Source organism: Eurosta solidaginis, chromosome 2 (assembly GCF_040869045.1).
Source record: "Eurosta solidaginis isolate ZX-2024a chromosome 2, ASM4086904v1, whole genome shotgun sequence".
NCBI lineage: Eukaryota > Metazoa > Arthropoda > Insecta > Diptera > Tephritidae > Eurosta > Eurosta solidaginis.
In genome coordinates, this window is record NC_090320.1 from 68,048,829 (window position 1) to 68,072,307 (window position 23,479).

At 39.7% G+C, this 23,479-nt stretch overlaps 1 protein-coding gene across 10 annotated transcripts in view; it reads left to right on the top strand.

The window, feature by feature from the left end:
- The window catches only part of LOC137239864 (uncharacterized), a 54,403-nt gene that overhangs the window by 23,240 nt on the left and 7,684 nt on the right, over positions 1–23,479 (top strand). For 9 of the 10 annotated variants that reach the window (XM_067765607.1, XM_067765602.1, XM_067765601.1 and 6 more), the window contains 3 exons: positions 7,401–7,516; positions 7,590–8,111; positions 9,781–15,316. In XM_067765607.1, coding sequence (XP_067621708.1) covers positions 7,401–7,516; positions 7,590–8,111; positions 9,781–10,011 — 869 coding nt within the window. In that variant the 3' untranslated portion in view covers positions 10,012–15,316. Of the gene's footprint in view, positions 1–7,400; positions 7,517–7,589; positions 8,112–9,780; positions 15,317–23,479 lie in introns of those variants that run through there. The other variant, XM_067765611.1, reaches the window with a different exon arrangement.

The window sequence follows — 23,479 nt, forward strand, 5'->3', positions numbered from 1 at the left end:
ATGGCTTGGAAAAAGGAAGGAGGAAGTTAAACGAAACCCAGGGAAGCTTCCAGACTACATAATTGAAAACGGTGAGTTATGTCGGCACATAGCAGTTCAGATCGACGATCAAGATGCGATCCCGTGGAAGCTATGTGTAGCGAAACCACAACGCGGTAAAGTATTACAGGAAATGCACGACAGTCCAAGCGCCGGACACATGGGTATCCGGAAGACAATAGCTCGAGCAGCCGCAAGGTACTACTGGCCAGGAATGTTTCGCGATATAAAACGGTATGTACAACAATGCCCAACCTGTCAAATGTACAAGCATAATCAACAGCAAGCAGAGAAAATGTTAACCCAAATTCGAGAAGAATCGTGGGCAATGGTGTGCGCAGATTTCGTTGGACCGTTAGCAGGTTCAAAGCACGGCAATACCATGGTTCTAGTATTTCTAGATCGTTTCACCAAGTGGGTAGAAATCGTACCATTACGTAAGGCAACAGCAGATAGCCTCATCAAAGCATTCAGAGACCATATATTATCACGATTTGGAGTTCCGAAGGTCATTATTACAGACAACGGCGCCCAGTTCACGAGCAGACAACTCAAGAGACTCCTTCAGGACTAAAGAGTAAAGCACCAATTAACAGCACCCTATACAACACAAGAGAACCCAACGGAGAGGGCAAACCGAAGCATCAAAAGGACGTTAGCGCAATTCACGGGAAAAGAACAACGCAACTGGGACGAGTTATTACCAGAGATAATGTTAGCACTAAAATCGAGTGTGCGTGAGGCAACAGGGTACAGCCCGGCATTCTTGGTACAAGGACGAGAGCCACGGATCTTCAACGCCCTATACGACGAGCGAACATTTGACACAGGCGAGGCCACAACAACGGCAAATGAAAAAGTAGCGAAAATGAAGTAGATATTTCAAATGGTACGAAGAAACCAGCAACGTGTGTCGGCAGAACAGGCATGACATTATAATTTGCGGAGAAGGAAGTGGAATCCGGCGATAGGAGACATAGTTTTGGTAAGGGAACACCATCTGTCTAAGGCAACCAACAACTTTGCGGCCAAACTAGCACCAAAATTCAGCGAGCCCCATAGAATCATGAATTTTATTTCGCCAGTCATCGTCGAGCTGGACAAAATGTTTCAAGGTAAGAAAGGAACAGCGCATCTAAGCGAGCTAAAACCATTTTATGAAAACAAGTTAATCAGCGGAGGAAGCGAAAGCGCAACAAAACCCCCCACAAATGCCCATTTACATCTTTGCAAACACAACCGAAGAGTAAAATCATCGAAAACTACAAACGAGGTCGTAGCACGAAGAAATCTGATGGTAAATCACAATATGAACAAGTTTCATAAATTCCAATCATTGCCCTAATAATTATTACAATTACATTAATTTTATTATTATTACTTTTAACAATAATGCTCTATAATAATTATAATAGCACTATTGATGATCATAGTAATAATCACAATAAGTTATAGTAACCATCACATTTATATTATAATACTGGCAACAAAATTTTTTCGCAACGGCAACCCTAATCTGGTACACGCCAAAACAACGCTTATCTAGTCCGTCTACCATAAACAGCATCCCCAAACACACCACAGGTGACTAAAAATAACAAGGAATAAATAAATGCAATGGTACAACAACAAACAACACATGCAAACACGAAATATAAATGCAGTGGTACAACAATAACAAACACAAGCTTCCCAAGGCCGTCGGTTCTATGTACCGGAGCGACTCGGAATTTTTCCCGACCAATGACTGCCATTTCAGTGTAACCCCATTTAATTTTTTGCGTCCATCCCACAAATTGTCATCCTCCCAGCAGCTCCTTGCAGCGGGACTGCTCCATAATCTCTTGCTCCAGGAAGGTATCGAACCCAATCCGGGTCCATTTCCTGACCCCGCTCCTGAGAAATGGTTTTGCTGCATCTACCGGAAAATAATCTTTTTAGGACGGTCATACTCTTGTCAGTGTGTCTCGTGTAAGGGATGGTTGCATCAGACAGGTTGTTCTGGGCTAGATCCCAAAACCAGACGTCCACGTAAATTCTATAAATCTTTTGTGGCTCCTTGCTGTTCACGCCCTAGGACGTCCCGTAGTCTGCGCCTTAGCATCCCCCACTACCTACCAGTAGCCACGCTGCCTTGGATCAGACTGTGGATTAATATACACATAAAAACCTACCATCCGCAAAAATAAAATCGATTCTATCTAGCTTGGTGCAATAGATATGGACACTTATCCCATTTAGTCGGTTAACCCCACCCACTATGACGTAGAAATTGAACCGTTAACGATATAACCTTGGATAAGCTTGTGGATTAATACACACATAAAAGCCTATCATCTGCAAAAACAAAATCGAGTCTATCTTCCTTGGTGCAATAGATATGGACACTTATCCCTCTTAGTCGGTTAGCCCCACCCACTATGACGTAGAAATTGAACCGTGAACGATAGAACCTTGGATCAGCTTGTGGATTAATACACACATAAAAACCTACCATCTGCAAAAATAAAATCGATTCTATCTTGCTTGGTTCAATAGATATGGGCACTTATCCCTTTTAATCGGTTAACCCCACCCAACTTGACGTTGAAATTGAACCGTTTACGATAGAACCTTGGATCAGCCCACGGTGCCACCAACTCTTACGGCTGCTCCCACTCATACTCACAATCTCCGTAGTAGAGTCGGGAACAATGCCGAGCATCAGCCCCTGTCCCCTTCTTCCCCCCTCTTTTCCGGCAGCAATTGTGTAGGTCAGGGAAATAGACTCAGAGTCCCCACCTCCCTTTGCACCGTTTGCCAGCACAGAATATATATGTTTGCGACATCCGCCCAATGCAGCGCCTGCAATAGACGGTGCCACTTTCCTAGATGTTCTGGTGTCCGCTACGGCAGCCCCTCGACGGGTTTAATTGCGCCATGTTGCAGGTCGCATACCCAAATGCACCGGGTACCGCAATGCTTACCCAAGGACGTCCAGTCCCAGGGCCACAACAGCAGTTGCGTCCTAGCCTTCCACAACCCAGACGTAGTCACCCGTCACTTACTCCTAGAGTGGCGACGTCTCCCCCTGTGCACTCCAGACTTCTGCAGTTAAACTGTAATGGATTAATTGGGAAGATCACGGAGATAGTCGATTTCAAGAAACGGCACAACATCCGCATTCCTGCGATTCAAGGGACTGAAGTCACAGCAAGATCTGCACTGCAGACCTGTTCTGGGCATAATGTCCCCAGAAAAGATCGCGAGAGCGGAACTGGAGGCGACCTCGCGTGTATCATACACCACTCTGTGCAGTATCATATATTTGATCCCGACATCGACCGCAGGGACAGTGTCTTAGAGCGTCAAGGCTTATCTGTCCGGTCAGACGATGCAAACCTAGAAATCATCAACATCTACATCCCTCCTGCCACCTGCTGCCCCAGTGGATACCGCCCTAAATTAGCGCCTTACTCATCTGGCAACAATCGCATTATCTTAGGGGATTTCAATGCCCACCACGACCTATGGCATTCAAACTTGCGGGCGGACAGTAGGGGTGAGATGTTGGCGGATCAAATAGAAGAAACGACGTTTTGCACAATAAACGGAGACGCCCCCACACGTATGGTAGGGAGCTGCCACATTTCGCCGGATATTTCTATCGGATATTGGCATCTGACCACCTACCTATACTTATTTCGCTCGAGCGTACCACCGACTTCATCTTCACAGAAAAACGCACTTTCATAAACTTTAAAAAAGGAAAGTGGGACGAATACAAATCCTTTACAGACAACTACTTTGCTGCCCTCCCTATCCCGATTGATGCCCGCCAAGGGGAGCGTGCTTTCCGCATGGTCATTGAATCCGCCTCGGCACGTTTCATTCCCGCCAGCAGAATCCCCGAAATTCGGTCCCACTTCCCGGCGGAGGCCGCAAATTTAGCGAGAGAACGTGACCTTATAAGACAGCTCGATCACGGCGACCCCCAAATAAGGGATATAAAGCAACGCATCAGATTGCTTGTGGATGAACACAAGCGGCCGAAATGGGAGGAGCACCTAAGGGGTTGTAGCCTCTCTGCCGGTGTAGGTAAACTTTGGTCCACCGTAAAGTCCCTATCGAATCCGTTTAGGCATACTGAAAAAGTTCCATCGCCTTTGGCGATAAAGTGCTGTCGGATGCGAAAAAATACGCGAGCGGGGTCTGCCGGCAATATATAATGCATTCTACGGTCGACAAAGATAGATGGAGGGCCAACAGACACGCACATAAATAAAAATTCAGCGCGCCACCAATTACCATCACCGCCAAAGAGGTTGATGATACCATGGGTAATGCTAAACCATCCAAAGCAGTGGTTCCAGACGGGATAGCCATGCCGATGCTTAACAGCCTACGGAAAAAGGGTTTCAAATATTTAGCACATGTCTCCAACCTGCCTCTTTCCACCTTTGTCTTACCCGAAAAATGGAAAATGGCCAAGGTGGTCAAGCTACAAAAGCCTGGGAAACCAGCTAACATAGGAGAGTCGTGTCGCCCGATATCTCTCCTAGCGCCAGTAGCCAAGACGCTTGAAGCCATTTTGCTCCCCCACTTCAAAGCAAATTTGCAGCTAGCCTGTCATCAGCATGGCTCCAGGCCCACAGATCGATGAGCTTTGCAACAGAATAAACGGCTACCTCCCTGATCCATCCAGTTTTTTCGCCTCGCGAAACCTGGTATTATCACCGACTAAATCCTCCGCGACCTTATTTACAACACGGACGTCCCAAATGTCGACCATTTTGAACATCCACGTCGATGGCACTACGCTACCGACTATCCTACACCCAAAAATCTTAGGTTTGACGTTTGATCAGGATCTACGTTTTGGTGAGCACGCAGCCGCAATTGTTCCGAAAATCCAGAGCCGTAATAAAATCCTCAAATCCCTTGCTGGCAGTACTTGTGGAAAAGACAAAGAAACGCTCATTACCACATACAAAACAATTGGCCAGCCGATTACGTGCTACGCGTCCCCTATATGGTCGCCAAACCTAAAAACTACCCACTGGAAGAAGCTACAGGCCTGCATAAATACTGCTATTAGAATCGCCACGGACTGTCTTCTTATGTCCCAAGAACACCATCTATATAATGAGGCGAGAATACTCCCCATCAGGGAGAGAAATGAGATGCTAACCAAACAGTTCCTGTTGAATACCCAGAAAACTGGGCATCCCAACAGACATCTGATTGATGATCCAACACCGCCTAGGGGCTTAAGGAGTCATCTCCGTAAGCGTTTTGAGGAAATACGGCACCTGAAAACTCTGCCGTAAGAAACAAAAAAACACAAGCAGGTCCTTGGTGAACTCCACAAACAGGCGTCGGAACTTAATGCCAGGAATTGCTCGGTGAATACAGTACTCAAAAACAGTATCCAAAACTTGCGGAAGAGGAACGCATACTCCCCAGGGAAACGAGAGTCACTCTAGCTCAACTTCGTTCTGGATACTGTAACAGGTTAAACTCTTACCTATCCAGAATTAACCCCCTACATACAAAATGTATGCCTCGCTTGCAATGTGTCCCCACATGACACCAACCATCTCTTTAATTGTAATGTGGAACCAACGCCTCTAGCACCCCTTTCATTATGGTCCACCCCTTTTGAAACAGCAAGTTTCCTTGGACTCCCGTTAGAGGATATTGGTGACAATTATAATCGGTCGCAGCTGTTAGGTGGGGCGAAGCACTGCTACAACAACAACAACAACAAACACAAGCAATACAATAAAGGGCAATGCACGCGCATACCAACAGTAACTAGCATAAGTAATAGAAAATATCACAGCTACATGGTACAACAACAAACAACGCAAGTAAGCACGAAATGAAAAGATTCAGTGGTACAACAACAACAAACACAAGCAATACAAGAAAGGGCAAAGACAGGAGGATACCGACAGCAACTAACATAAGAATTGCAAGGTATTAAAGCTACAGTAGTACAACAATAAAGGTCAACGTAAATTAAGAAGGAAAATTATTTGGTGACAACAACAACAAGTAAGAAATTATCAAACTCACACGTACATTTCTACACATATACATACGAAATTTTGCGAAATGGGAAACTTTTGGAAATTTAAAGAAGAAAATACCAACACGGTTCGGGTTTTGGTTAGATGGTTTTGGACAAAATTTACAGCTTTCACGCGATGACAATGGATCAACAGAGGCGGCGAGGTAACAATCATGAGCCGGAAGTAAGGGGGCGATATGAAGACCTCAAAATTACAGGCTTTCGGGGCCTCCACAAATTTTGATTTTTCATTGTAGATAATACAATTCCATATTAAAATTATAAACTGAATTATAATAATTTATATATATATATATGGCATGAAATGAATTTACTTATAAATATATGTATGTACATACATTTTGAATTAAATATATTTTGTACAATCATACATATATTTTAAAACATATATAATGATAATACATATTAAATTATATATAGGAGATGAAAACTTTTATCGCAGAGTGTAAGAACTCACATAATTATACGCAAACATACATACTTACATATAAGCGAACAAGGAGAAATGGAATTGTCAAAAGCGGCAAATTCAAGAACAAGGCACTCTTCGCTTAGAAGCCGTATAGTGAGACTGTGTTGAACATCCACTACGGAGCGACTGGTGGTGTCGAACTTCAGCTGTTTATGATAGGTATACCGCCGAGTCGTGTAAAACGTTCCACGTCTACGTATTTTACTAGAGATCCGGTGAGTTGTGTAAAACGCTCACCGATTACGTATATTCACCAGGCATACCACAGAGGCGTTTAAAACATTCGGCGATTAAACATATTATAATCACATACGTATTTTCCGAAGGATTAGAAATAAATCATCATTTTTTATAACGTTTAACTAACATCTTTTAGTTTATAGGCGAGCCCATTCGCTGAGTTATACCCCAGCTATAAATCCGACATTCGGAATTCTTTACACTGTTTGAAATTTCTTCCACAAAATGTTTGCACCTAAACTCTATATGCCAATTCAAAATGATATTTGCTATGGCTGAGGTAAATTCGAAGAGCTGGTAACCACTGCCGTAATAGGATTCTGAATTTTTGCTCCCATTTTTCTGCTGTGTTTTGGTGACACCTGCCTAGATTGGGCAAGGACATTCGATATGCAAGCCAACCGCAGTAAGGCTATGTTAAGACATAGATTCAAACAAAACTAGGTTTTTCTATATTTTTTAAAGTTTCCCGATTTATAGTTAAATTTTGTAGCATGTCCAAAGCATGTTTAGATATCTTTCTTAATCATTTTGCAAATTTGAATAACGTCTGTATTTTTTCCACCCACATAGCAAATGGAGACGTTATAGTCACATTGTTACCTGCAAATACAAAATGGCCTTGGATTACGCCGGCTATCTTCCGTCCTGAACTTGTACCCGAAGAGCTAATGGCGCAAGGACTAACAGTAAGTGAAAAATATAAAACATTTGATGCAATTTAAAATTTTTTTTTTCTTTTTCCCCATTGCATTTTACCAGCTCACCGTTGAAGACTACGTCAACGCCATGGAAACTCTGGTCAATGATTATCGTTTCACTATCTACAACATTTGCTACAAACGCATACTCGTCTGTTGGATTATGCTCGCCTTCACCGTACTATTAACGCTACTCTTTTCTGGTCTGCAAGGTGTTGCACTTTTTTCCCTTGGTGTCGGTTGGTTATTTCTGAATGCAATGGCCATATTTGGTTGTATGTGGATGAAATTGCGATTGTCGCGTGGTTTGGAGAAATGTTTGGCACGCGTCAATCGACAATTAATGAAGCATAAAATTTTGCTCGTATTGGACGATCGTGGGCGTATTTCATGTCATAAAGTGAATTTATGCTTTTTATATTTCGATGCATCACAATGTGTGAACTATTTGAATGAATTTCTTGAGCACACAGAACAAAATGGAGGCGAATCAATTAAAGCGGGTTGGGAACGTAAATTGGATATTGATGTGAATGATATTGTAATACAAGGGAGTAATCCAGTGCGTCTATCGCGCAAACAGGTGAGGGTTGGAGGAATATGAAAAGACATTTTTTATACACCTTTTAATTTCGCAATCTCAATTTATTTGGTCATTTTAACATTTCGTGATTTACATTTATTTATAATTAACACTTTTACACGCACCTTCATACATTTTTGCAGCCATATTTGCACCTCGCACTTTATCATACACATTGTTGCAAACATATTATATATTAGGTTGGGTCAATTTGTATTAAGCGGTATATTTATAATTTTCATGAAAATGAAATGGTATATTAAGTTTGTAACGAAGATTAAAACTGTAAGTTCTTAAAGCAGAAGAGATAGACCAACTAATAATTATACTAAAATTATCAGGATGAAGAGCAGAGTAGCTGTCCGTCTGTCTGATTGAACGCAAACTAGTCCCCCTGAGATATCTTGATAAAATTTGGTGAGCGGTTATATTTAGGTGTCCGATTAGACATTTGTCGAAACCGGTCGGATAGGTCCACTATAGCATATATTATCCCCCATACAACCGATATTCAGAAAAGAGGATTTTTGTCATATCTTTCTCAATTTATCAGACTGGAGCTTCCAATCTCACCGTATGCTTTGATATATAGCACATTTTGTTGTCTGTAAAATCGTTGAGATCGGTCGTATAAGGTGAGGTTGACAATTAGGTTTGGAGAAGCTATATTTTGCCCTGGCATCCTGAGAGGGTTGTGTTACACAACCCCTTGAATCTGGTAATTTAGTCGCCTCTTACGACAGGCATACCTACGGCGGGCATATTCTAACTCCCTAACCCGCTGGGGATGCTTACGTATATAGTATTTATTGCTGCGTGGAATAAGCATAGAGATCGGTCACATATATATCATATATATATTATATAAGACCGCGGGCAGCTTGAGTATAGCGTCGTCAATGAGCAGGAAAAAGTCGATGAGTCGACAGAAGAGGGTGCAGCACTCAATGAATAAATGGCACACATCCTATTTCATGTATGAAAAGTTCAAAGGGTTGTGTATGATCAGTGAAGCAGGAAACGCGTGGATTGAAACTCGCAGCATCAAAATTTCTAGAATCATTAGACCTACAGTTTTTTCATATTTTTAAATAAATAAAGACCTAGGGCTTATACCGAGCCTACTAACTGGGAACTGATTTATCGCACACATGCTGACAAATCTTTTCTCGTCAATAAGAGCGGATTGATTATGTTTTGTCTTACTTTTTTGCGCTCGTGAAGTCAAGGCTTTTTCTAATAGGGGCGCCAGAGTTCTCAGATCTCGAGGCGGTAACTAAGCTGTGTCGTAGAAAACTTGTAGTATTGCCAAATGGGTGGAGTTGTTTTATAAGATAAATTCTTGTATCTCTTTGGTGTGTTCCGTTTGCTAGTCTAACAAATTGTGGTAAAACTACGGAGCAATTAAAAAATCGTGAACTATTGTAATTATTCTCTCAATGGCAGAACTTGTTCAACAAATTTTAATTAAAATTATAAAGAATTACCTACTACTAGCTATAATTTTATTTATATATATATATCTATACTTTTTTCAACTTTTGAACCACTGAGCGTTGTGGAAAAAATCATTCGATTTATACAAGCTGACCCACCCTAATATACAAAGATATATAACAATATTATATAATCGTATTACACCAAATGGATACTCACTCATTTCACTTAGGTTGTAGCACAGGAGCTGTTTCTTAGCTATTTGCAGCGTTGGGGCAAAGATTTTTTGCGCCGTCGTTTGGACTGGACAGTTCAGGAGGCAGGCGTGCATGAAACTCCACGTCATTTGCAATCGTCTATATGCCCCTGTCAATACGAGGAGGAGCTACTGTGTAATAAAATCAAAATACAATTAAAAGGAAAACAATGTTGCGGAATTAACTGTATTGGCTGTTGGCTTTAAATTTGTAAAGAAGAAGAGGAGAAAAAATTAAAAAAAAAATGCATATGTAAAATAAGTTAACAAAACATTTGAACATTTTGTACACAACTTCCTTAAACAGATTCATGTATGTATGTATAGCAACTTTAAAACTATTGTAAGCTGTATTAGCTTATTATCTGTTTGAAAAAAGTCATAGTGGTAAAGAGGTTAAAGGTTATGACAAAAATTGACCTAGTAAGTATTAAAAATTAATTATGTAACTAACATTACAATTTTTGACAGTTTATCGATTATATACAAACAGAGATACATTTTTTTCATTACAAAACACTGAATTGTAGAGTATACAAAATGCATAAATTTTTTTTGCAAAACTGTAATAATTTTAATATAAATGCGCCTTGAGCGTAATCCGTTGGCATGCTGTCAAGAATTATAGCACATGTAAGCTTTTGCAGCCGAACAGAATTGTCAATGTGGGCACACAAATTTCACAGTTCGCCGAATTCTTGAATAAGTATCTATACTTTTAATTAGCTGCAGTTGTGTTCTAACTATCATAATTCGATATTCTCACGACGAACATTAATCTATAATATAAAAATAAGTCGGGTTTTCCTTCCTGACGCTATAACTCCAGAACGCACTAACCGATTTCCACGGTTTTGCATTCGTTGGAAAGGTCTCGGGCTCCGTGAGGTTTAGAGCAGGATCGACGCACAGGGTCTCGAGATATAGGCCAAAACGTGGACCCGGGTACCCCTAGATTGTGTTTATAGAATATGGATATCAAATGAAAGCTGTTGATGAGTGCTTTAGTAGAGGGTAAGTTTCATACCTATTTGTGACTACGGTCTCGAGATATATGCCAAAACGTGGATCAGGGTAACACTATGAGCATCAAATTGAAGCTGTTGATGAGAGCTTTAGTGCAGTGCAGTTTTCATACCTATTGGTGACTAGAGTCTCGAGATATAGGCGAAAACGTGGGCCCGTGAACACCTAGATAGTGTTTTTACATTATGGGTATCAAATTGAAGCTGTTGATGAGTGCTTTAGTACAGGGTAGTTTTCATACCTATTGGCTATTGGTGACTAGGGTCTCGAGATATAGGCCAAAACGTGGATCAGGGTAACACTAGGATGTGTTTTTACATTATGGATATCAAATTGAAGCTGCTGATGTGTGCTTTAGTACAGAGTATGTTTTATGCCGCCGGGTGATTAGGGTCTCGAGATATAGGCCAAAACATAGACCCGGATACCTATAGAATGTGTGTGTATCATGGATATCAACTGAAATCTGTTGCTGAGAGCTTTAAAGTAACTTTCATTGTGATATTCGATTTAGTCGCATCAACCTGGCAAAACTGATAAATATGCATGCGAAGCCGATATAAAGACATGAATTAATAATACCCACATACCTATTTACATACGTCCTATTCGATTTGACTGAAATTAGGTATATAAATTTGCCTATATTAGTATTTACGATACCTTTTTCCGGGAAGTATACCAGAGACGGACTGGGACTGGGATTAGGACTAGGACTGGGACTAAGACTGAGACTGAGACTCGGAGTGGGACTGGGACTGAGACTCGAAATGGGACAGGAACAAAATACATACCACCCTCTAGGACTGGCAATAAGATATGAAGAAGAATGAGACAAACTTGAAAGAATAGAAAAGAGAGAAGCAGAAGGAGACTGAGAAAGAGATAGAATGAGACGAAAATGGAGACGGATGAAGCGAAAAATACGGAGGGAGGAGTGAATACAAAGATTAGGAAAAAGTGTAGAGGGGCGAGGGCAGAGTTAGACGGAAAAAGCTTATTAAAATGTATGCAGATAGACCAAATTTAGGGCAGAACAACGTCTGCCGAGTCTGCTAGTTTCTATAAAAAGATATAAATTTCATACTAATATTTTGACACGAGCCCATTCCTCCCTACTTTCCCATTGCTTCTTCGTCGCCAATGCGACGATTTCACAGAAATGTCTCCCAAACAATCCCAGTTCCTTGTTGTCTTATATGTCCGCCGAGAAGAAACTAAACAAAAAATCGCCAGGAGAAACCTTCATATAAACAAAGTGTTCTACTGAAGTATGGTGAATGCTTCGCGGATTTAGACTGCTTAGTTTCTTGGTGCAAAGAAAATTCAATGCCGCTGAACCTCAATAAATGTAAATTCATGTGCCTCTCTCCGAGATCCTTGCCAGCACCCTTTTACGTAATTAATAATTTTTTGTCTTGTGTCAGTAAATTATTTTGTTGACTTGGGAGTCACGATGAATACTAAACTTAGCTTCAACCTTCATATTATGGCTACTGTCATTCGTGAAACGATGGTCTTAAGAATTTAGAAACCCTTATGTAACTAAAGCCCTTTTTACCACATTAGTTAGATCCATACTATAATACGGTGTGGAATTCCCGATATCACGTTCATGTAGATAGGCTAGGTTAATACAGAAGCAATATTTAGTTTTCTCTTTAAGGAATTTTCATTGGGACTTTGCGTATAATCTTCCACCTTATACCAGTTGGTTAAAGTTTATCAATCGTCCAACTCTCGCAAGTCGTAGAAAAATGCTAGGCGTATTATTCATGACTAAACTACTAAATGAACTGAATTCTAACCCCTTTCTTTTGAACGAAGTAAACTTCAATGTCTCATCACGAGCGTCAAGACATTAAAAACCTCTTCTTTTGAGGCAGTGCAGAACTAATTTCGAATTAAATGAACCTTTTTGGTGTTTGTGTTATTATTTTAGCTTTCATTCGAATTCATTTGATATAACGGATTCAGCTTTTACTATAAAGAAAACTGTCCTATCCTATCTTAACTCGTAACAAAAAAATAAAAAAATAAAAAAATTCTTCATATACTAAAAATGTTCAGCTATTTAACAATGTAGTCTATGTATATGTTTAAACCTTTATGTATAATTCTCAGCTGATGATTTTTATTCTAAGCTGAGCAGTTTTCGATCTCGACGTTTAACATACTTGCGCCTATCAACAACTCGGCAAGAAAATACGTGTGCGTCATGCGGATACACCTCTCGTGTCGGTTGGACGGGCTTTGGTGGGTAATAGTCCGTTGGGTTTATTATTATTATTATTATTATATCATAATGACAAGCTTTCTTGCTCTCAGTTGCTCTACTTTCTGTTTCATGAGACAATACAACATTCAACTAGAGCAATCTAGATCACAAATTTCTGTACCAGCTTTTTAGTTAAAGCAAAGGGAAGTTGTCAAAATAAAACAGTAATTTCTGAATTCAAAACAGAAATAATTCACAGAAAAAAGAAGCAAAATAAGTATAGCGTTGTGACGATGTTGCTTTTGTACTTGTAATTTTATTTTTCGGCCCCTAAGTTGTTTTAGCTTCTTGTTATTATTGTTATTTCTTCGGGACTATCAGCTCTGTTCCCACGTTGTATTCTAAGTTGTTGTAGACAAGCAGTAGCGCGATAAAGGTCCAATTTCTGTATAACAATGCCCAACAGAGCAAATAGTAATACATTTTTTTTGCGCCCAATCCACTACAGATATCACTACGTTAAAAGTTTTTATTCTGCTATCTACTCCGCTATAAAAGACGACGAAGCTTGTAACAGAGCATAAAAAACTCGATCAATTTGTCAAAAATTCTATAAATTTTTTATACATGGCTCTGCTCTATGCCTTGTTCATATTCAAAGCCGGAGCAAAGGCAAAAACAAAGGACTCCAGAGCAATATACCATTGTCAATCACTGAAACAAATATAACATTTTAAAAGTACTTTAACAATTTATTTAAAGCAGTGTTTTCAATATTTAGTACATATTTTAGCCAAATCTGATAGTGAAATTAGCAACGAATCGTTGATTTTGATAAACGTACTGAAAACTGTTTCTCTGGCTTGCACCAGCTTAGGTTAGGCTGAACTAACCGGTTCGTGAGGATGAATGAGTCCGTAGTGTTGCCATAAGTTTGTTTAACGACCAAACTGAAAGACTGTAGTGTAAGCCAGTTAAATTAAAACAAAATAGATTTTGCTGGCGCTAATGTTCAGCGCAGACATCAGATTAATGATTAATTTTTATTACACACTAAAAATAACTACAAGTTAACCCGTTGTGGGTTTAAAACTTAAAAAAAAATACTTTTTTGCCGGCTTATGCCGGTGTTTTTCACTTTATTACTTTTACACGAGCAAAATACAACTGAAATACAACTGAACTTAAAACTATATTAGTATGGCTTTTTATTAATTCTTAGCGACGGCCCAATTGCAGCGGCGTCGCATCGTTGTTGGTATTTTCATATGTTGCAGTGGTATCGTATCACTGCCAATGTTCCCATCCGCTGGTGACGCGCGGTTGACGTTTGTTGGATGCTCGTATAGAAATATGAAGCTAAGGTATGCGCAGTACTTGCAGTGCGAACTATGTTCCCACGGAGCGGTAGTGAGGCATCAGCATTTATTTCATATGCATGCGCGTTTTGTAACTGGAGTGAAGAATGCAGGTGGCTTATGTTGTTGATATCATATCAGCAGTAATATTCCCATGATGTGAATATGCTTAGTCAGCGGTTATCGCATGCTCGTGTGCTGCGATGTGACTTAGAGAATGCAGGCAACCCACTATGTGAATTTTTGTGAAGTTTGAATGTGTGCGGTGTTAACTCCTCCCCTCTTAAAGACGGTTGTCCTCGATCGTCTGAAAAATTTGAAAAGTCCTTACTTCGGGTACTGGGACTTGGACTTGCCTGGTTGTTTCTTGGCTCTGGCTGCCTTGAGTGATTGATTGTAATGGTTGCTCTGTAGGTTTATTTGTTTTTTTCCTGCAGGGCTTCCTGAGGCTGGCAATGACAAGGATAACTAGGATTATGGTAATCCCTGAGAATATTCGGTTGGCCGTGTTTTCTGTTTGGAGGGACTGGATTTTTATAGTGTTGTTCAAGTGTAACTCGCTAAGGGCTTCGAGTGACAAAAGTTTGGTGAAGCTCTCCTCCCTTGGATTTGGCTGTGCTATTGCTGGCATCACCCTTAAAGGAGGTGTTTCGAAATTCCTATAAGTTCTGCCGTTAGCTATTACTGTCTCATTTTTGAAGTTCAGTATATAGGTGCCATTTATTTTGCGCATATCTCCGCTGATACTTATATTTCCATGGTAATCATTAAGGAATAGTATTCCTGGGGCAATTAGCTCGTCTCTTGGTATGTGGTGGCAATTTATCATGGGGCACGAAGAATTAAGGCTTTTAATTAGGTTAGTTATACAAAAGTCATTTCTTAAATCTAACAATTCGTCTTGCTTACAAATGCTAATTGAGTTATATTTTTTACAACTAGTTTTTCTTCCGAATATTTCTTCTTTATTTTGAATAATATTATTGAATTTTAAATTAATCATTATATCTTTTTTTATTACTGATTTTATAATAAAATTGTTATAAATTACTTCTGTAGTTAATGGAATTTTCAAGACGTACAAAACAGAAGTTGAGTTGCTTAATACGCTAACTTCGGCTAATTCTAGAGCCTCTTCCATTGTGTTGAAGGGCATATTTTCCTTATTAAACTCCTTAATGGATATCTCAATTTCTTTCCTATTCAAAATCATGGAATTTATAATACCTAATCTAGCCCATTGTATGGCATATTTTATGTTAATTATTTCTTCTTTTATAAGCCTAATTTTATTTTGTAAATTTAAAGCGATTTCGTTTACAATTACCTCTTCGTTCTGAAAGGTACTTAATATATCGTTAGTGATTTTCGTTAAATTATTTATCTGCTGCTTAAAAGCATTGTTTATATAATATTGCTTATTATTATTGTTAATTAGTTTTTCTAAATTATCATTTATCATAATTAGGTCGTCATGATCTGGGTTTCCTGCCAGGTATTTCCAGGCAGTGCCAAGGATATCTAGGGATCTTCTTTGTCTGGGACTATGAGGAGGCTCTACGATTTCCAACATTTCAATAGCTTGTTGGGCCTTGTGTTGCAAGGTGGGATAAATAGGATTTTCGGTGGTTAAAACTTTGTCTATCATCTCAGTAATGTTTTGCAGAACTTGACGGTAGACTGCGGTATCAATGATGTGGATAAAGTTAAGGGTGCCATCCTTGATTTTGGAGAAACCATTATCGATGGTTATTAAGTGGGATGAGGAATAGTCGTGAATTTGGACTTCTCCCTGGGTAGTGCAGGCGAGTAGGCTGGAGAGAAAAAAAAATAAAAATTTTGGGGATACGACCATTTTATGAAATTTCTTTACTCTATTTATTCGAAGTTTTGTGAAATTTATTTGTTAAATCGTTCGCCTATGGCGTGTTAATCGATGGAAAATTCGTTACATGGAGGTAAGATAAGAAATGAGAAAAAGTGATTTTTCTTCTTTAAAAAAAAAAATTTTTTTTATTTTTTTTTAAATTTTTTATTTTTTTTTGTTATATTTTTATCAGCTCCTTATCAGCCCTTTGTGCACCGTCTTCCCTGATTGGGTTATGACTGTGGAGTTCCTGTCTTCTCTGACGACCTCCTTCCTGTACCTGGGTGTAAGGTTATTGCCTACTCTTTTGTTTATACTGACATAGATGATGTCATTGGGACTGTAAATTTTGAAGATTGATCTTTTTTTATTGTGGAATTCTAAATATTTTATTTGTTTTTCAGCTAAGTTTTTTATGTTTTCTTGCCTGTGGTTTTCCAATTGTTCGGGGTCGGTACTTACAGTCCTTCCGAAAAATACTTCTATTAGTTTTCTCTTAATTGTCGAATGGATGGAATAATTGTACTTGCAGAGTGATCTGTTAAGTAGATCTTCGAAGCTATCGTGCGTCCTTTCACTTTTCACGCATCGCATTATTTCTGAAAGGGTGGAATGGAAGCGTTCAACCTGGCCGTTGACAGTACTGGTGTAAGGGGGTGTCTTGTAAATCTCTATTCCGTATTGGTTTTCGAGCATAAAGGTTATGGTTACAGAGTTTAAGGATTTTTCGTTATCAATAACGATTTTTTCTGGGATACCAAAAGAGGTTAGCAATTCTTGAAGGGGTTGTTTTATATCCTCTGTCGCCCTTGATCTAAGTACTTTCGCTTGGGCGTATTTAGAGAATTTGTCGATGGCTGTGAGGATAACCTTATTGTTTGTGTGATATATATCGATATGGACAATGTGTCCTGGGTAATTGGGAATTGGGGTTGCTTGTATGATTGGGGCAGTCGGATGTCTTTCGTACTTATTTTCATTGCATATTTTGCATTGTTTTGTGATTCTTTTTATTTTAGCAGTCATTTGCGGGAAATAGCATCTATCTAAAAGCTGTTTTTTATTTTCTATTGCATTTCGATGAGCTCTATTATGCTCCTTTATGATTTCTGTTTCTTGTTCCGCTTCGTTCAAGATATCCTTTATGAATTTGCGGGTATAGAGTACTCTGTATCTGCTAAAATGAGTTTGGTATATTGTTTGGATTTTGCCCAGAATGCTATCTTCGGTTCTTATGCAGTTTGTTGTTGAAGGATTTAAGTATCGTTTAAGTAGGGTGGTGAGAGTTTCCTCCGTAAAATCTCTTTCGATTATGATATGACGGTGGTAGGTGGGGAAAATTATCTTAAATTGGTATGAAGGAATTTCTCCTACTGAAATAAAAATTTGGTTCTTAAATGCATTGATGGGTGCATCGGTGTAGGGAATAAGGATTTGACCTGAACTTCCGTCGCTGTGTTGGGTGGGTGTCAATGAATTTATTTCTTGTGGTGGTCTAGAAAGTGCGTCCGCTACGACGTTTGTGTGGCCGGGCTTGTATTTGATATCATAGTTGTACTCCTCCAAGATGGCTTTCCATCTCTTCAGTTTGCTATTGTTGTTCTTGTTGCTGAGGGCATATGTAAGAGGTCGGTGGTCTGTGAAAATTTTGACTACGGCAGGGCCGTAAAGATAGCTTCTCAAAGATTTGAGGGCCCAAATGATGGCTAACATTTCCTTCTCATTTGTTGCGTAGTTTTCCTCGGCCTTTGATAGGGTTCTAGATATGAATAGAATTGGTTTATTATCTTGTTCAAGCACTGCTCCTATTGCGTAATTGGAGGCGTCGGTAGTTAGATGGAATTCTTTACCAAAATCGGGGTATTGTAACATCACGTCGTTGGACGTAAGCGTCCTTTTTATTTTATTGAAGGCGTCTATTGCTTCGTTGTTCATGGTTATTGCTGATTTTGCAGATAAATGTTTACTCATTCGTCCTTCCTCCCCTCTTAAGATGAGAGTAAGGGGTTTTGCTATTTTGGCGTAGTCCCTAATGAAACGTCTGTAATACCCAGCCATTCCTAGGAAAGATCTGAGGTCCTTTAGTGTTTTTGGTATAGGTACCTTTTCTATTGCTTCAATCTTTAATGGATTTGCTCTAATGCCGTCTGCAGTGATTATGAATCCTAAAAATTCTACTTCCTGCGCGAAGAATTTGCATTTGTCTAGCTGGATTTTCATATTGGCTTGCTCTAGTGTATCGAAAATTATTTGTAAGGATTTAGCATCGTCTTGTTCTGTCTTGCTGAAAATTATGATATCGTCTATGTAGACGTAACACAACTTCCCTATATGTTGCCGTAGTATATCGTCGAGGGTGCGTTGGAAAATTGATGGTGCGTTTTTCAGTCCGAAAGGGAGTCTAGTAAATTCATATTTTGCGTTGTTTATGGAAAATGCGGGTTTTTCGATATCTGATTCTTTCAGGGGTATTTGGTGGAATCCGCTTTTCAGATCGATGACGGAAAAGAACCTATTACGTCCTAGTTGCGCTAGTACTTCGTTTATTTCGGGGATGGGGTACCTGTCTGCAATAGTAACCGATTTGAGCTTCCTGTAGTCAATTACTAGCCTGTATTGTTTATTTCCTGCAGAGTCTGGTTTCTTGTTAACGATCCAAACGGGGGAATTATAGGGGGAGTGAGATGGTCGTATAATCACATCTTCGACAAGTTTATTGACCTGTTTTTCAACCTCATTTTTTAGAGACATTGGATAAGGGTAATATTTGGTGTAAATTGGAGAGTCGTTTGTTCTACGGATTTCGCCGACGATTCTAGTGGTGTATGTTAGTTTTTTATCGGGTTCGGCGAATAATGTGGGGAACTGTTGCACTAAATTCCCGATAATGACTTTTTGTTCTGGATTCATATGTTCAGTTTTTATTTCTATGTTGTTCACTGACTTAGAAATTTGTTGCTTAATGGGGACTTTTGTTTTGTTTTCTATAAGCATGTAGTCGTTAGAGGTGTAAATAACAGCTTTGAGTTGTTTTAAGCTGTCGTTGCCAATTATGGCGTGAAAGGATTTCAGGGTTGGTAGGATAAAGAACTTTAGCTTTTTATCTCTAAGGCCAAAAAGGTTAAGTTCGGTAAGATGTGATACACTTATTTTTCCGCCTACGGAGTTTGCAAAGAACACGCTGTCATTTGGTTTAGGGTTTGTAACTAACGCGGGCTGAATGTAATTTTTGTTTGAACCAGTGTCGATAAGGAATTTAAGTATTTTGCCATCGCTTGTTTTACATTCAAAGTAAGGAAGCGATGAGGGAGTTAATCTAAAAAATGAACGTCCACGTATTCGTTTGCGTCGTCTTGGCGATACTGGTGCTCCTGTTGTTCGTAAGTGTTGTAGTAGTCCTGCCATGATTGTTCCTCGTTCTCCGGATCGTATGTGTTGGTGTCGCCTTCGTATTGGCCAGAGTCGGTTGTGGTGGAATCGAGGGTTGGGGAAATATGGTTTACACTTTGAACTTTGTTCGGGAAATTCCTAATATGTTGATGCGATTGCGTGGGCGGTGGTCGTTTCGACGTAGCATTGTTGTCGTTAGGTCTGTTGATGTAGTTAACATTCCTCGTTTTCAGCGACTGGTCTACTTCCATTGGTACCGGCGGCTTTGGCTGAGTTGGTCTTGGAGGTGGTTTATTGTTAAGAGGTCTACCAGGAGGTACACCTTGCCGATAGTAGTACTCAGGATAGGGCTGTCGGTATATATGTTGTTGGTATATGGGTTGTTGATATGAGGTATGCTGGAACTGTGGGGGGAACTGTATCATGGGAGGGGTTGGTTGAGGTATGTGGGCGAGCTGTGGGTAGAAGGGATGATTTCCGTGTTGGAACTTCCTTGCGGGAATAGTAGGTTTTTGGTGGGTGTCGAATGGGGTTGAAGGTGAACTCAGTATCTTCGGAAAGCTATATTGGTTGTTAGCATGTATGGACCTAAAGTTTTGGTTTTCTAATTTAGTGCATAAATGTAATGCTTCGGGTAAGTCTGCAGGTTCCTTTATGCCGAGGAGCCTGGAGAGGTCGCCTGATAATCCTCTTACGAAGGTATCTAGTGCTTTATCGCGATATGTATTGGTGAGTACACGCATGGCTTCGTCGTTAATTTCCATACAGGAAATTTTATTGAGGATGAGAGATAGGTGCTTGTAAACTTCTGCGTAGAACTCCTGTACCGACTTCCGTCCTTGGATGAGACAGGTCATTTGGTACTCGAGGGTGCTGAGATCCCTCTTGTCGGCGTAGTGCGTTGTAAGACAACGCGAAATTGCCTTCCAATTGAGCGGAGTGCTGTATGCTTCGAGCGCGGCATCTGCACCACCGATAATTTTGTTTCTGATAATGTTCAGGATACCAAAATACCTTGGAGTACCTACACTGGGTTCGTAAATGTTTAGTACTCTTTCTACGCTCTTCTTCCAACTACTGAACTCAGTAGGGTTTCCACTGAACTCTCTTAGGGAACGGACGACGTCAGGGATCTTGTCCATGTCGGAAATGCTATTTCTGAACCTCTCGTCAATTGTCTGATCAGTTAGCAAATAGGGTTGAGCACTGATTCTAGTCAGGACTGAAGCGTCGGTCTGAAGGATTTCGGCTAGGGTGCTTCTTACAACTTCCCTAAATTCCTCGGTCGTTGTTACGGCTTGGGGAGGGGAAAGCTTTGCAGGTGCTGTTGAGGCAGTTGTTGCTCCTGTATTTAGGAGTGGAGGCCTAAGTATATTATTCTGAGCCATTTTTCTCATTCGCTTACCAACCTCGCAAGTTAGTAAAAACAAAAATTGTTTAACGATAGCAGTTCACTTTCACTTTCACTTCACTTAACTTAGTTCTATCTTTATTGGTTAACTATATATTACTATAATTTAATTATTTCTTACATTAGTCCCACGGCGTAGAGGGTTTTGGTCCTTTTTGCATCTTTTCTCGATAGTTATAGAAATTCTCTGCTACTCTGGCTCCCTAGATGCGCACTCTGCGTGGGTGCGTGGCTTTCTTCTACTGAAGCTATTCACTTGTGGATTCCCGTTGCCGCGATGAGTTTTCCGCGAATCTGTTTGCGAGGCACTGCTTTAGGGCCTTTTGGAGCGTTAAATTCGCGGGGCACTACTTTAGGGCCTTTTAACTCGCGACTGGGCCGTTGGGCGCCAGTTAACCCGTTGTGGGTTTAAAACTTAAAAAAAAATTATTTTTTTGCCGGCTTATGCCGGTGTTTTTCACTTTATTACTTTTACACGAGCAAAATACAACTGAACTTAAAATTATATTAGTATGGCTTTTTATTAATTCTTAGCGACAGCCCAATTGCAGCGGCGTCGCATCGTTGTTGGTATTTTCATATGTTGCAGTGGTATCGTATCCCTGCCAATGTTCCCATCCGCTGGTGACGCGCGGTTGACGTTTGTTGGATGCTCGTATAGATATTTGAAGCTAAGGTATGCGCAGTACTTGCAGTGCGAACTATGTTCCCACGGAGCGGTAGTGAGGCATCAGCATTTATTTCATATGCATGCGCGTTTTGTAACTGGAGTGAAGAATGCAGGTGGCTTATGTTGTTGATATCATATCACCAGTAATATTTCCATGATGTGAATATGCTTAGTCAGCGTTTATCGCATGCTCGTGTGCTGCGATGTGACTTAGTGAATGCAGGCAACCCACTATGTGAATATTTGTGAAGTTTGAATGTGTGTGGTGTTAACTTACATTCTATTTCTATATACTTATTCAGTACAACATTCTTATTACCTAACTATGTAATAATGTTTGGTCAGGCGCACCGACAAACCGACTCTGTCGATCAGTTATGTTTATGGGTTAAGCAACTGTAAATGGATATGGCTCCCCGCTGGGTTCAATGTAACTTAACTATGCCGCTATGACTGTGTCGCTATGAGTAGTTTGTGTGTGGTCGAAAATGAAATTCGTTTGCTTATGCATTTCAAGCTAGACCTATTCTGGCATGTACATAAGTACAAATATCTTGCATTGTGGTAATGCCACAAGATCCTATCAAAAATCAGGACCTGTGTTATAAAATAGCTCCGTCCTCTTGGCAAATATTAGAAGCTTTCTAGGACTTTCATCACTCCTTAAAGCTGGAGCATAAGACTGACAAGCGCAGGGCATGGGCACAAAACGTTATCGATCGTTTCCTACCCCCAACCCACACTTTTTACATCTGCTATCACTGATCAAGTTTAATTTAAAATGTCCAGCTTATTTGCTATTGTCAGCTTCTCTACTTTGATCTGCCCTGAGCTGCTCTGCCCTTATTTTGGATTCTATAAAGGGACCTAATATTAATCTGCTAATTTTTAAGTCATAACATTGCTTTCAATAATTTAAAATTCAATTTAAGATGGAACAGCCACATAAGTCCATAATAATCAAATTTTAGGGATATTCAAACAACTTATTTCTGAGCTTTCCATAAGAGTAAGCTGTAGAAAAAAAAGAATAAGCTATCGTGGAAGTGCCCACTCCCGTTAGGGCATATACGAAACAGCTGTCACCGATTCCAACCCGATGTACCGTTGTTTACATTTTTTCAAATTATGAAAAATGTTTTGCAAAGAAAAAATAAAAGAAAGGTTAAACATAAGTATTTTACGCTGCAGAATATTTAGTTTGCTTTTATATAATACAACAAAACCTAAGAAATGTCATAGGAGGACTTAGGGACCTTTGATATGTATGTATGAACACATACTTACATATATCAAGTTAAAAAGATGTACAGTAGGGGATCCTTATAAATAAAATTAACAATTTTTTTTCAGTATCTAGGTAAAAAAATGTCATATATAAATTGTTGGGCTCGATTGGAGTCGAAGAAAAATTTGTGGCAGGGGCTTCAAGGTTAAAATTGCTCTATTGAGACCCAAAAAATTAAAATTGTATAATTTTTGATTTTCAGTACCTATAGTGAGCGATATCACATATTGAGGTTGGTTACGAAAAGAAACGGTGCAGTGGTGTCTCACAGTGGATTAAGTTCAGATTTTAATATATAATGGCGAATATTAGCAGTTTTATACATCACTATGCTGCTACAAAATAAATGCGCAACAACAACAAAGCAAGCAGTCACACTTATGTAAACGTACTCATTAAAGCAAGCAGTCACACTTATGTAAATTTACTCATTAAAGCATGCAGTCA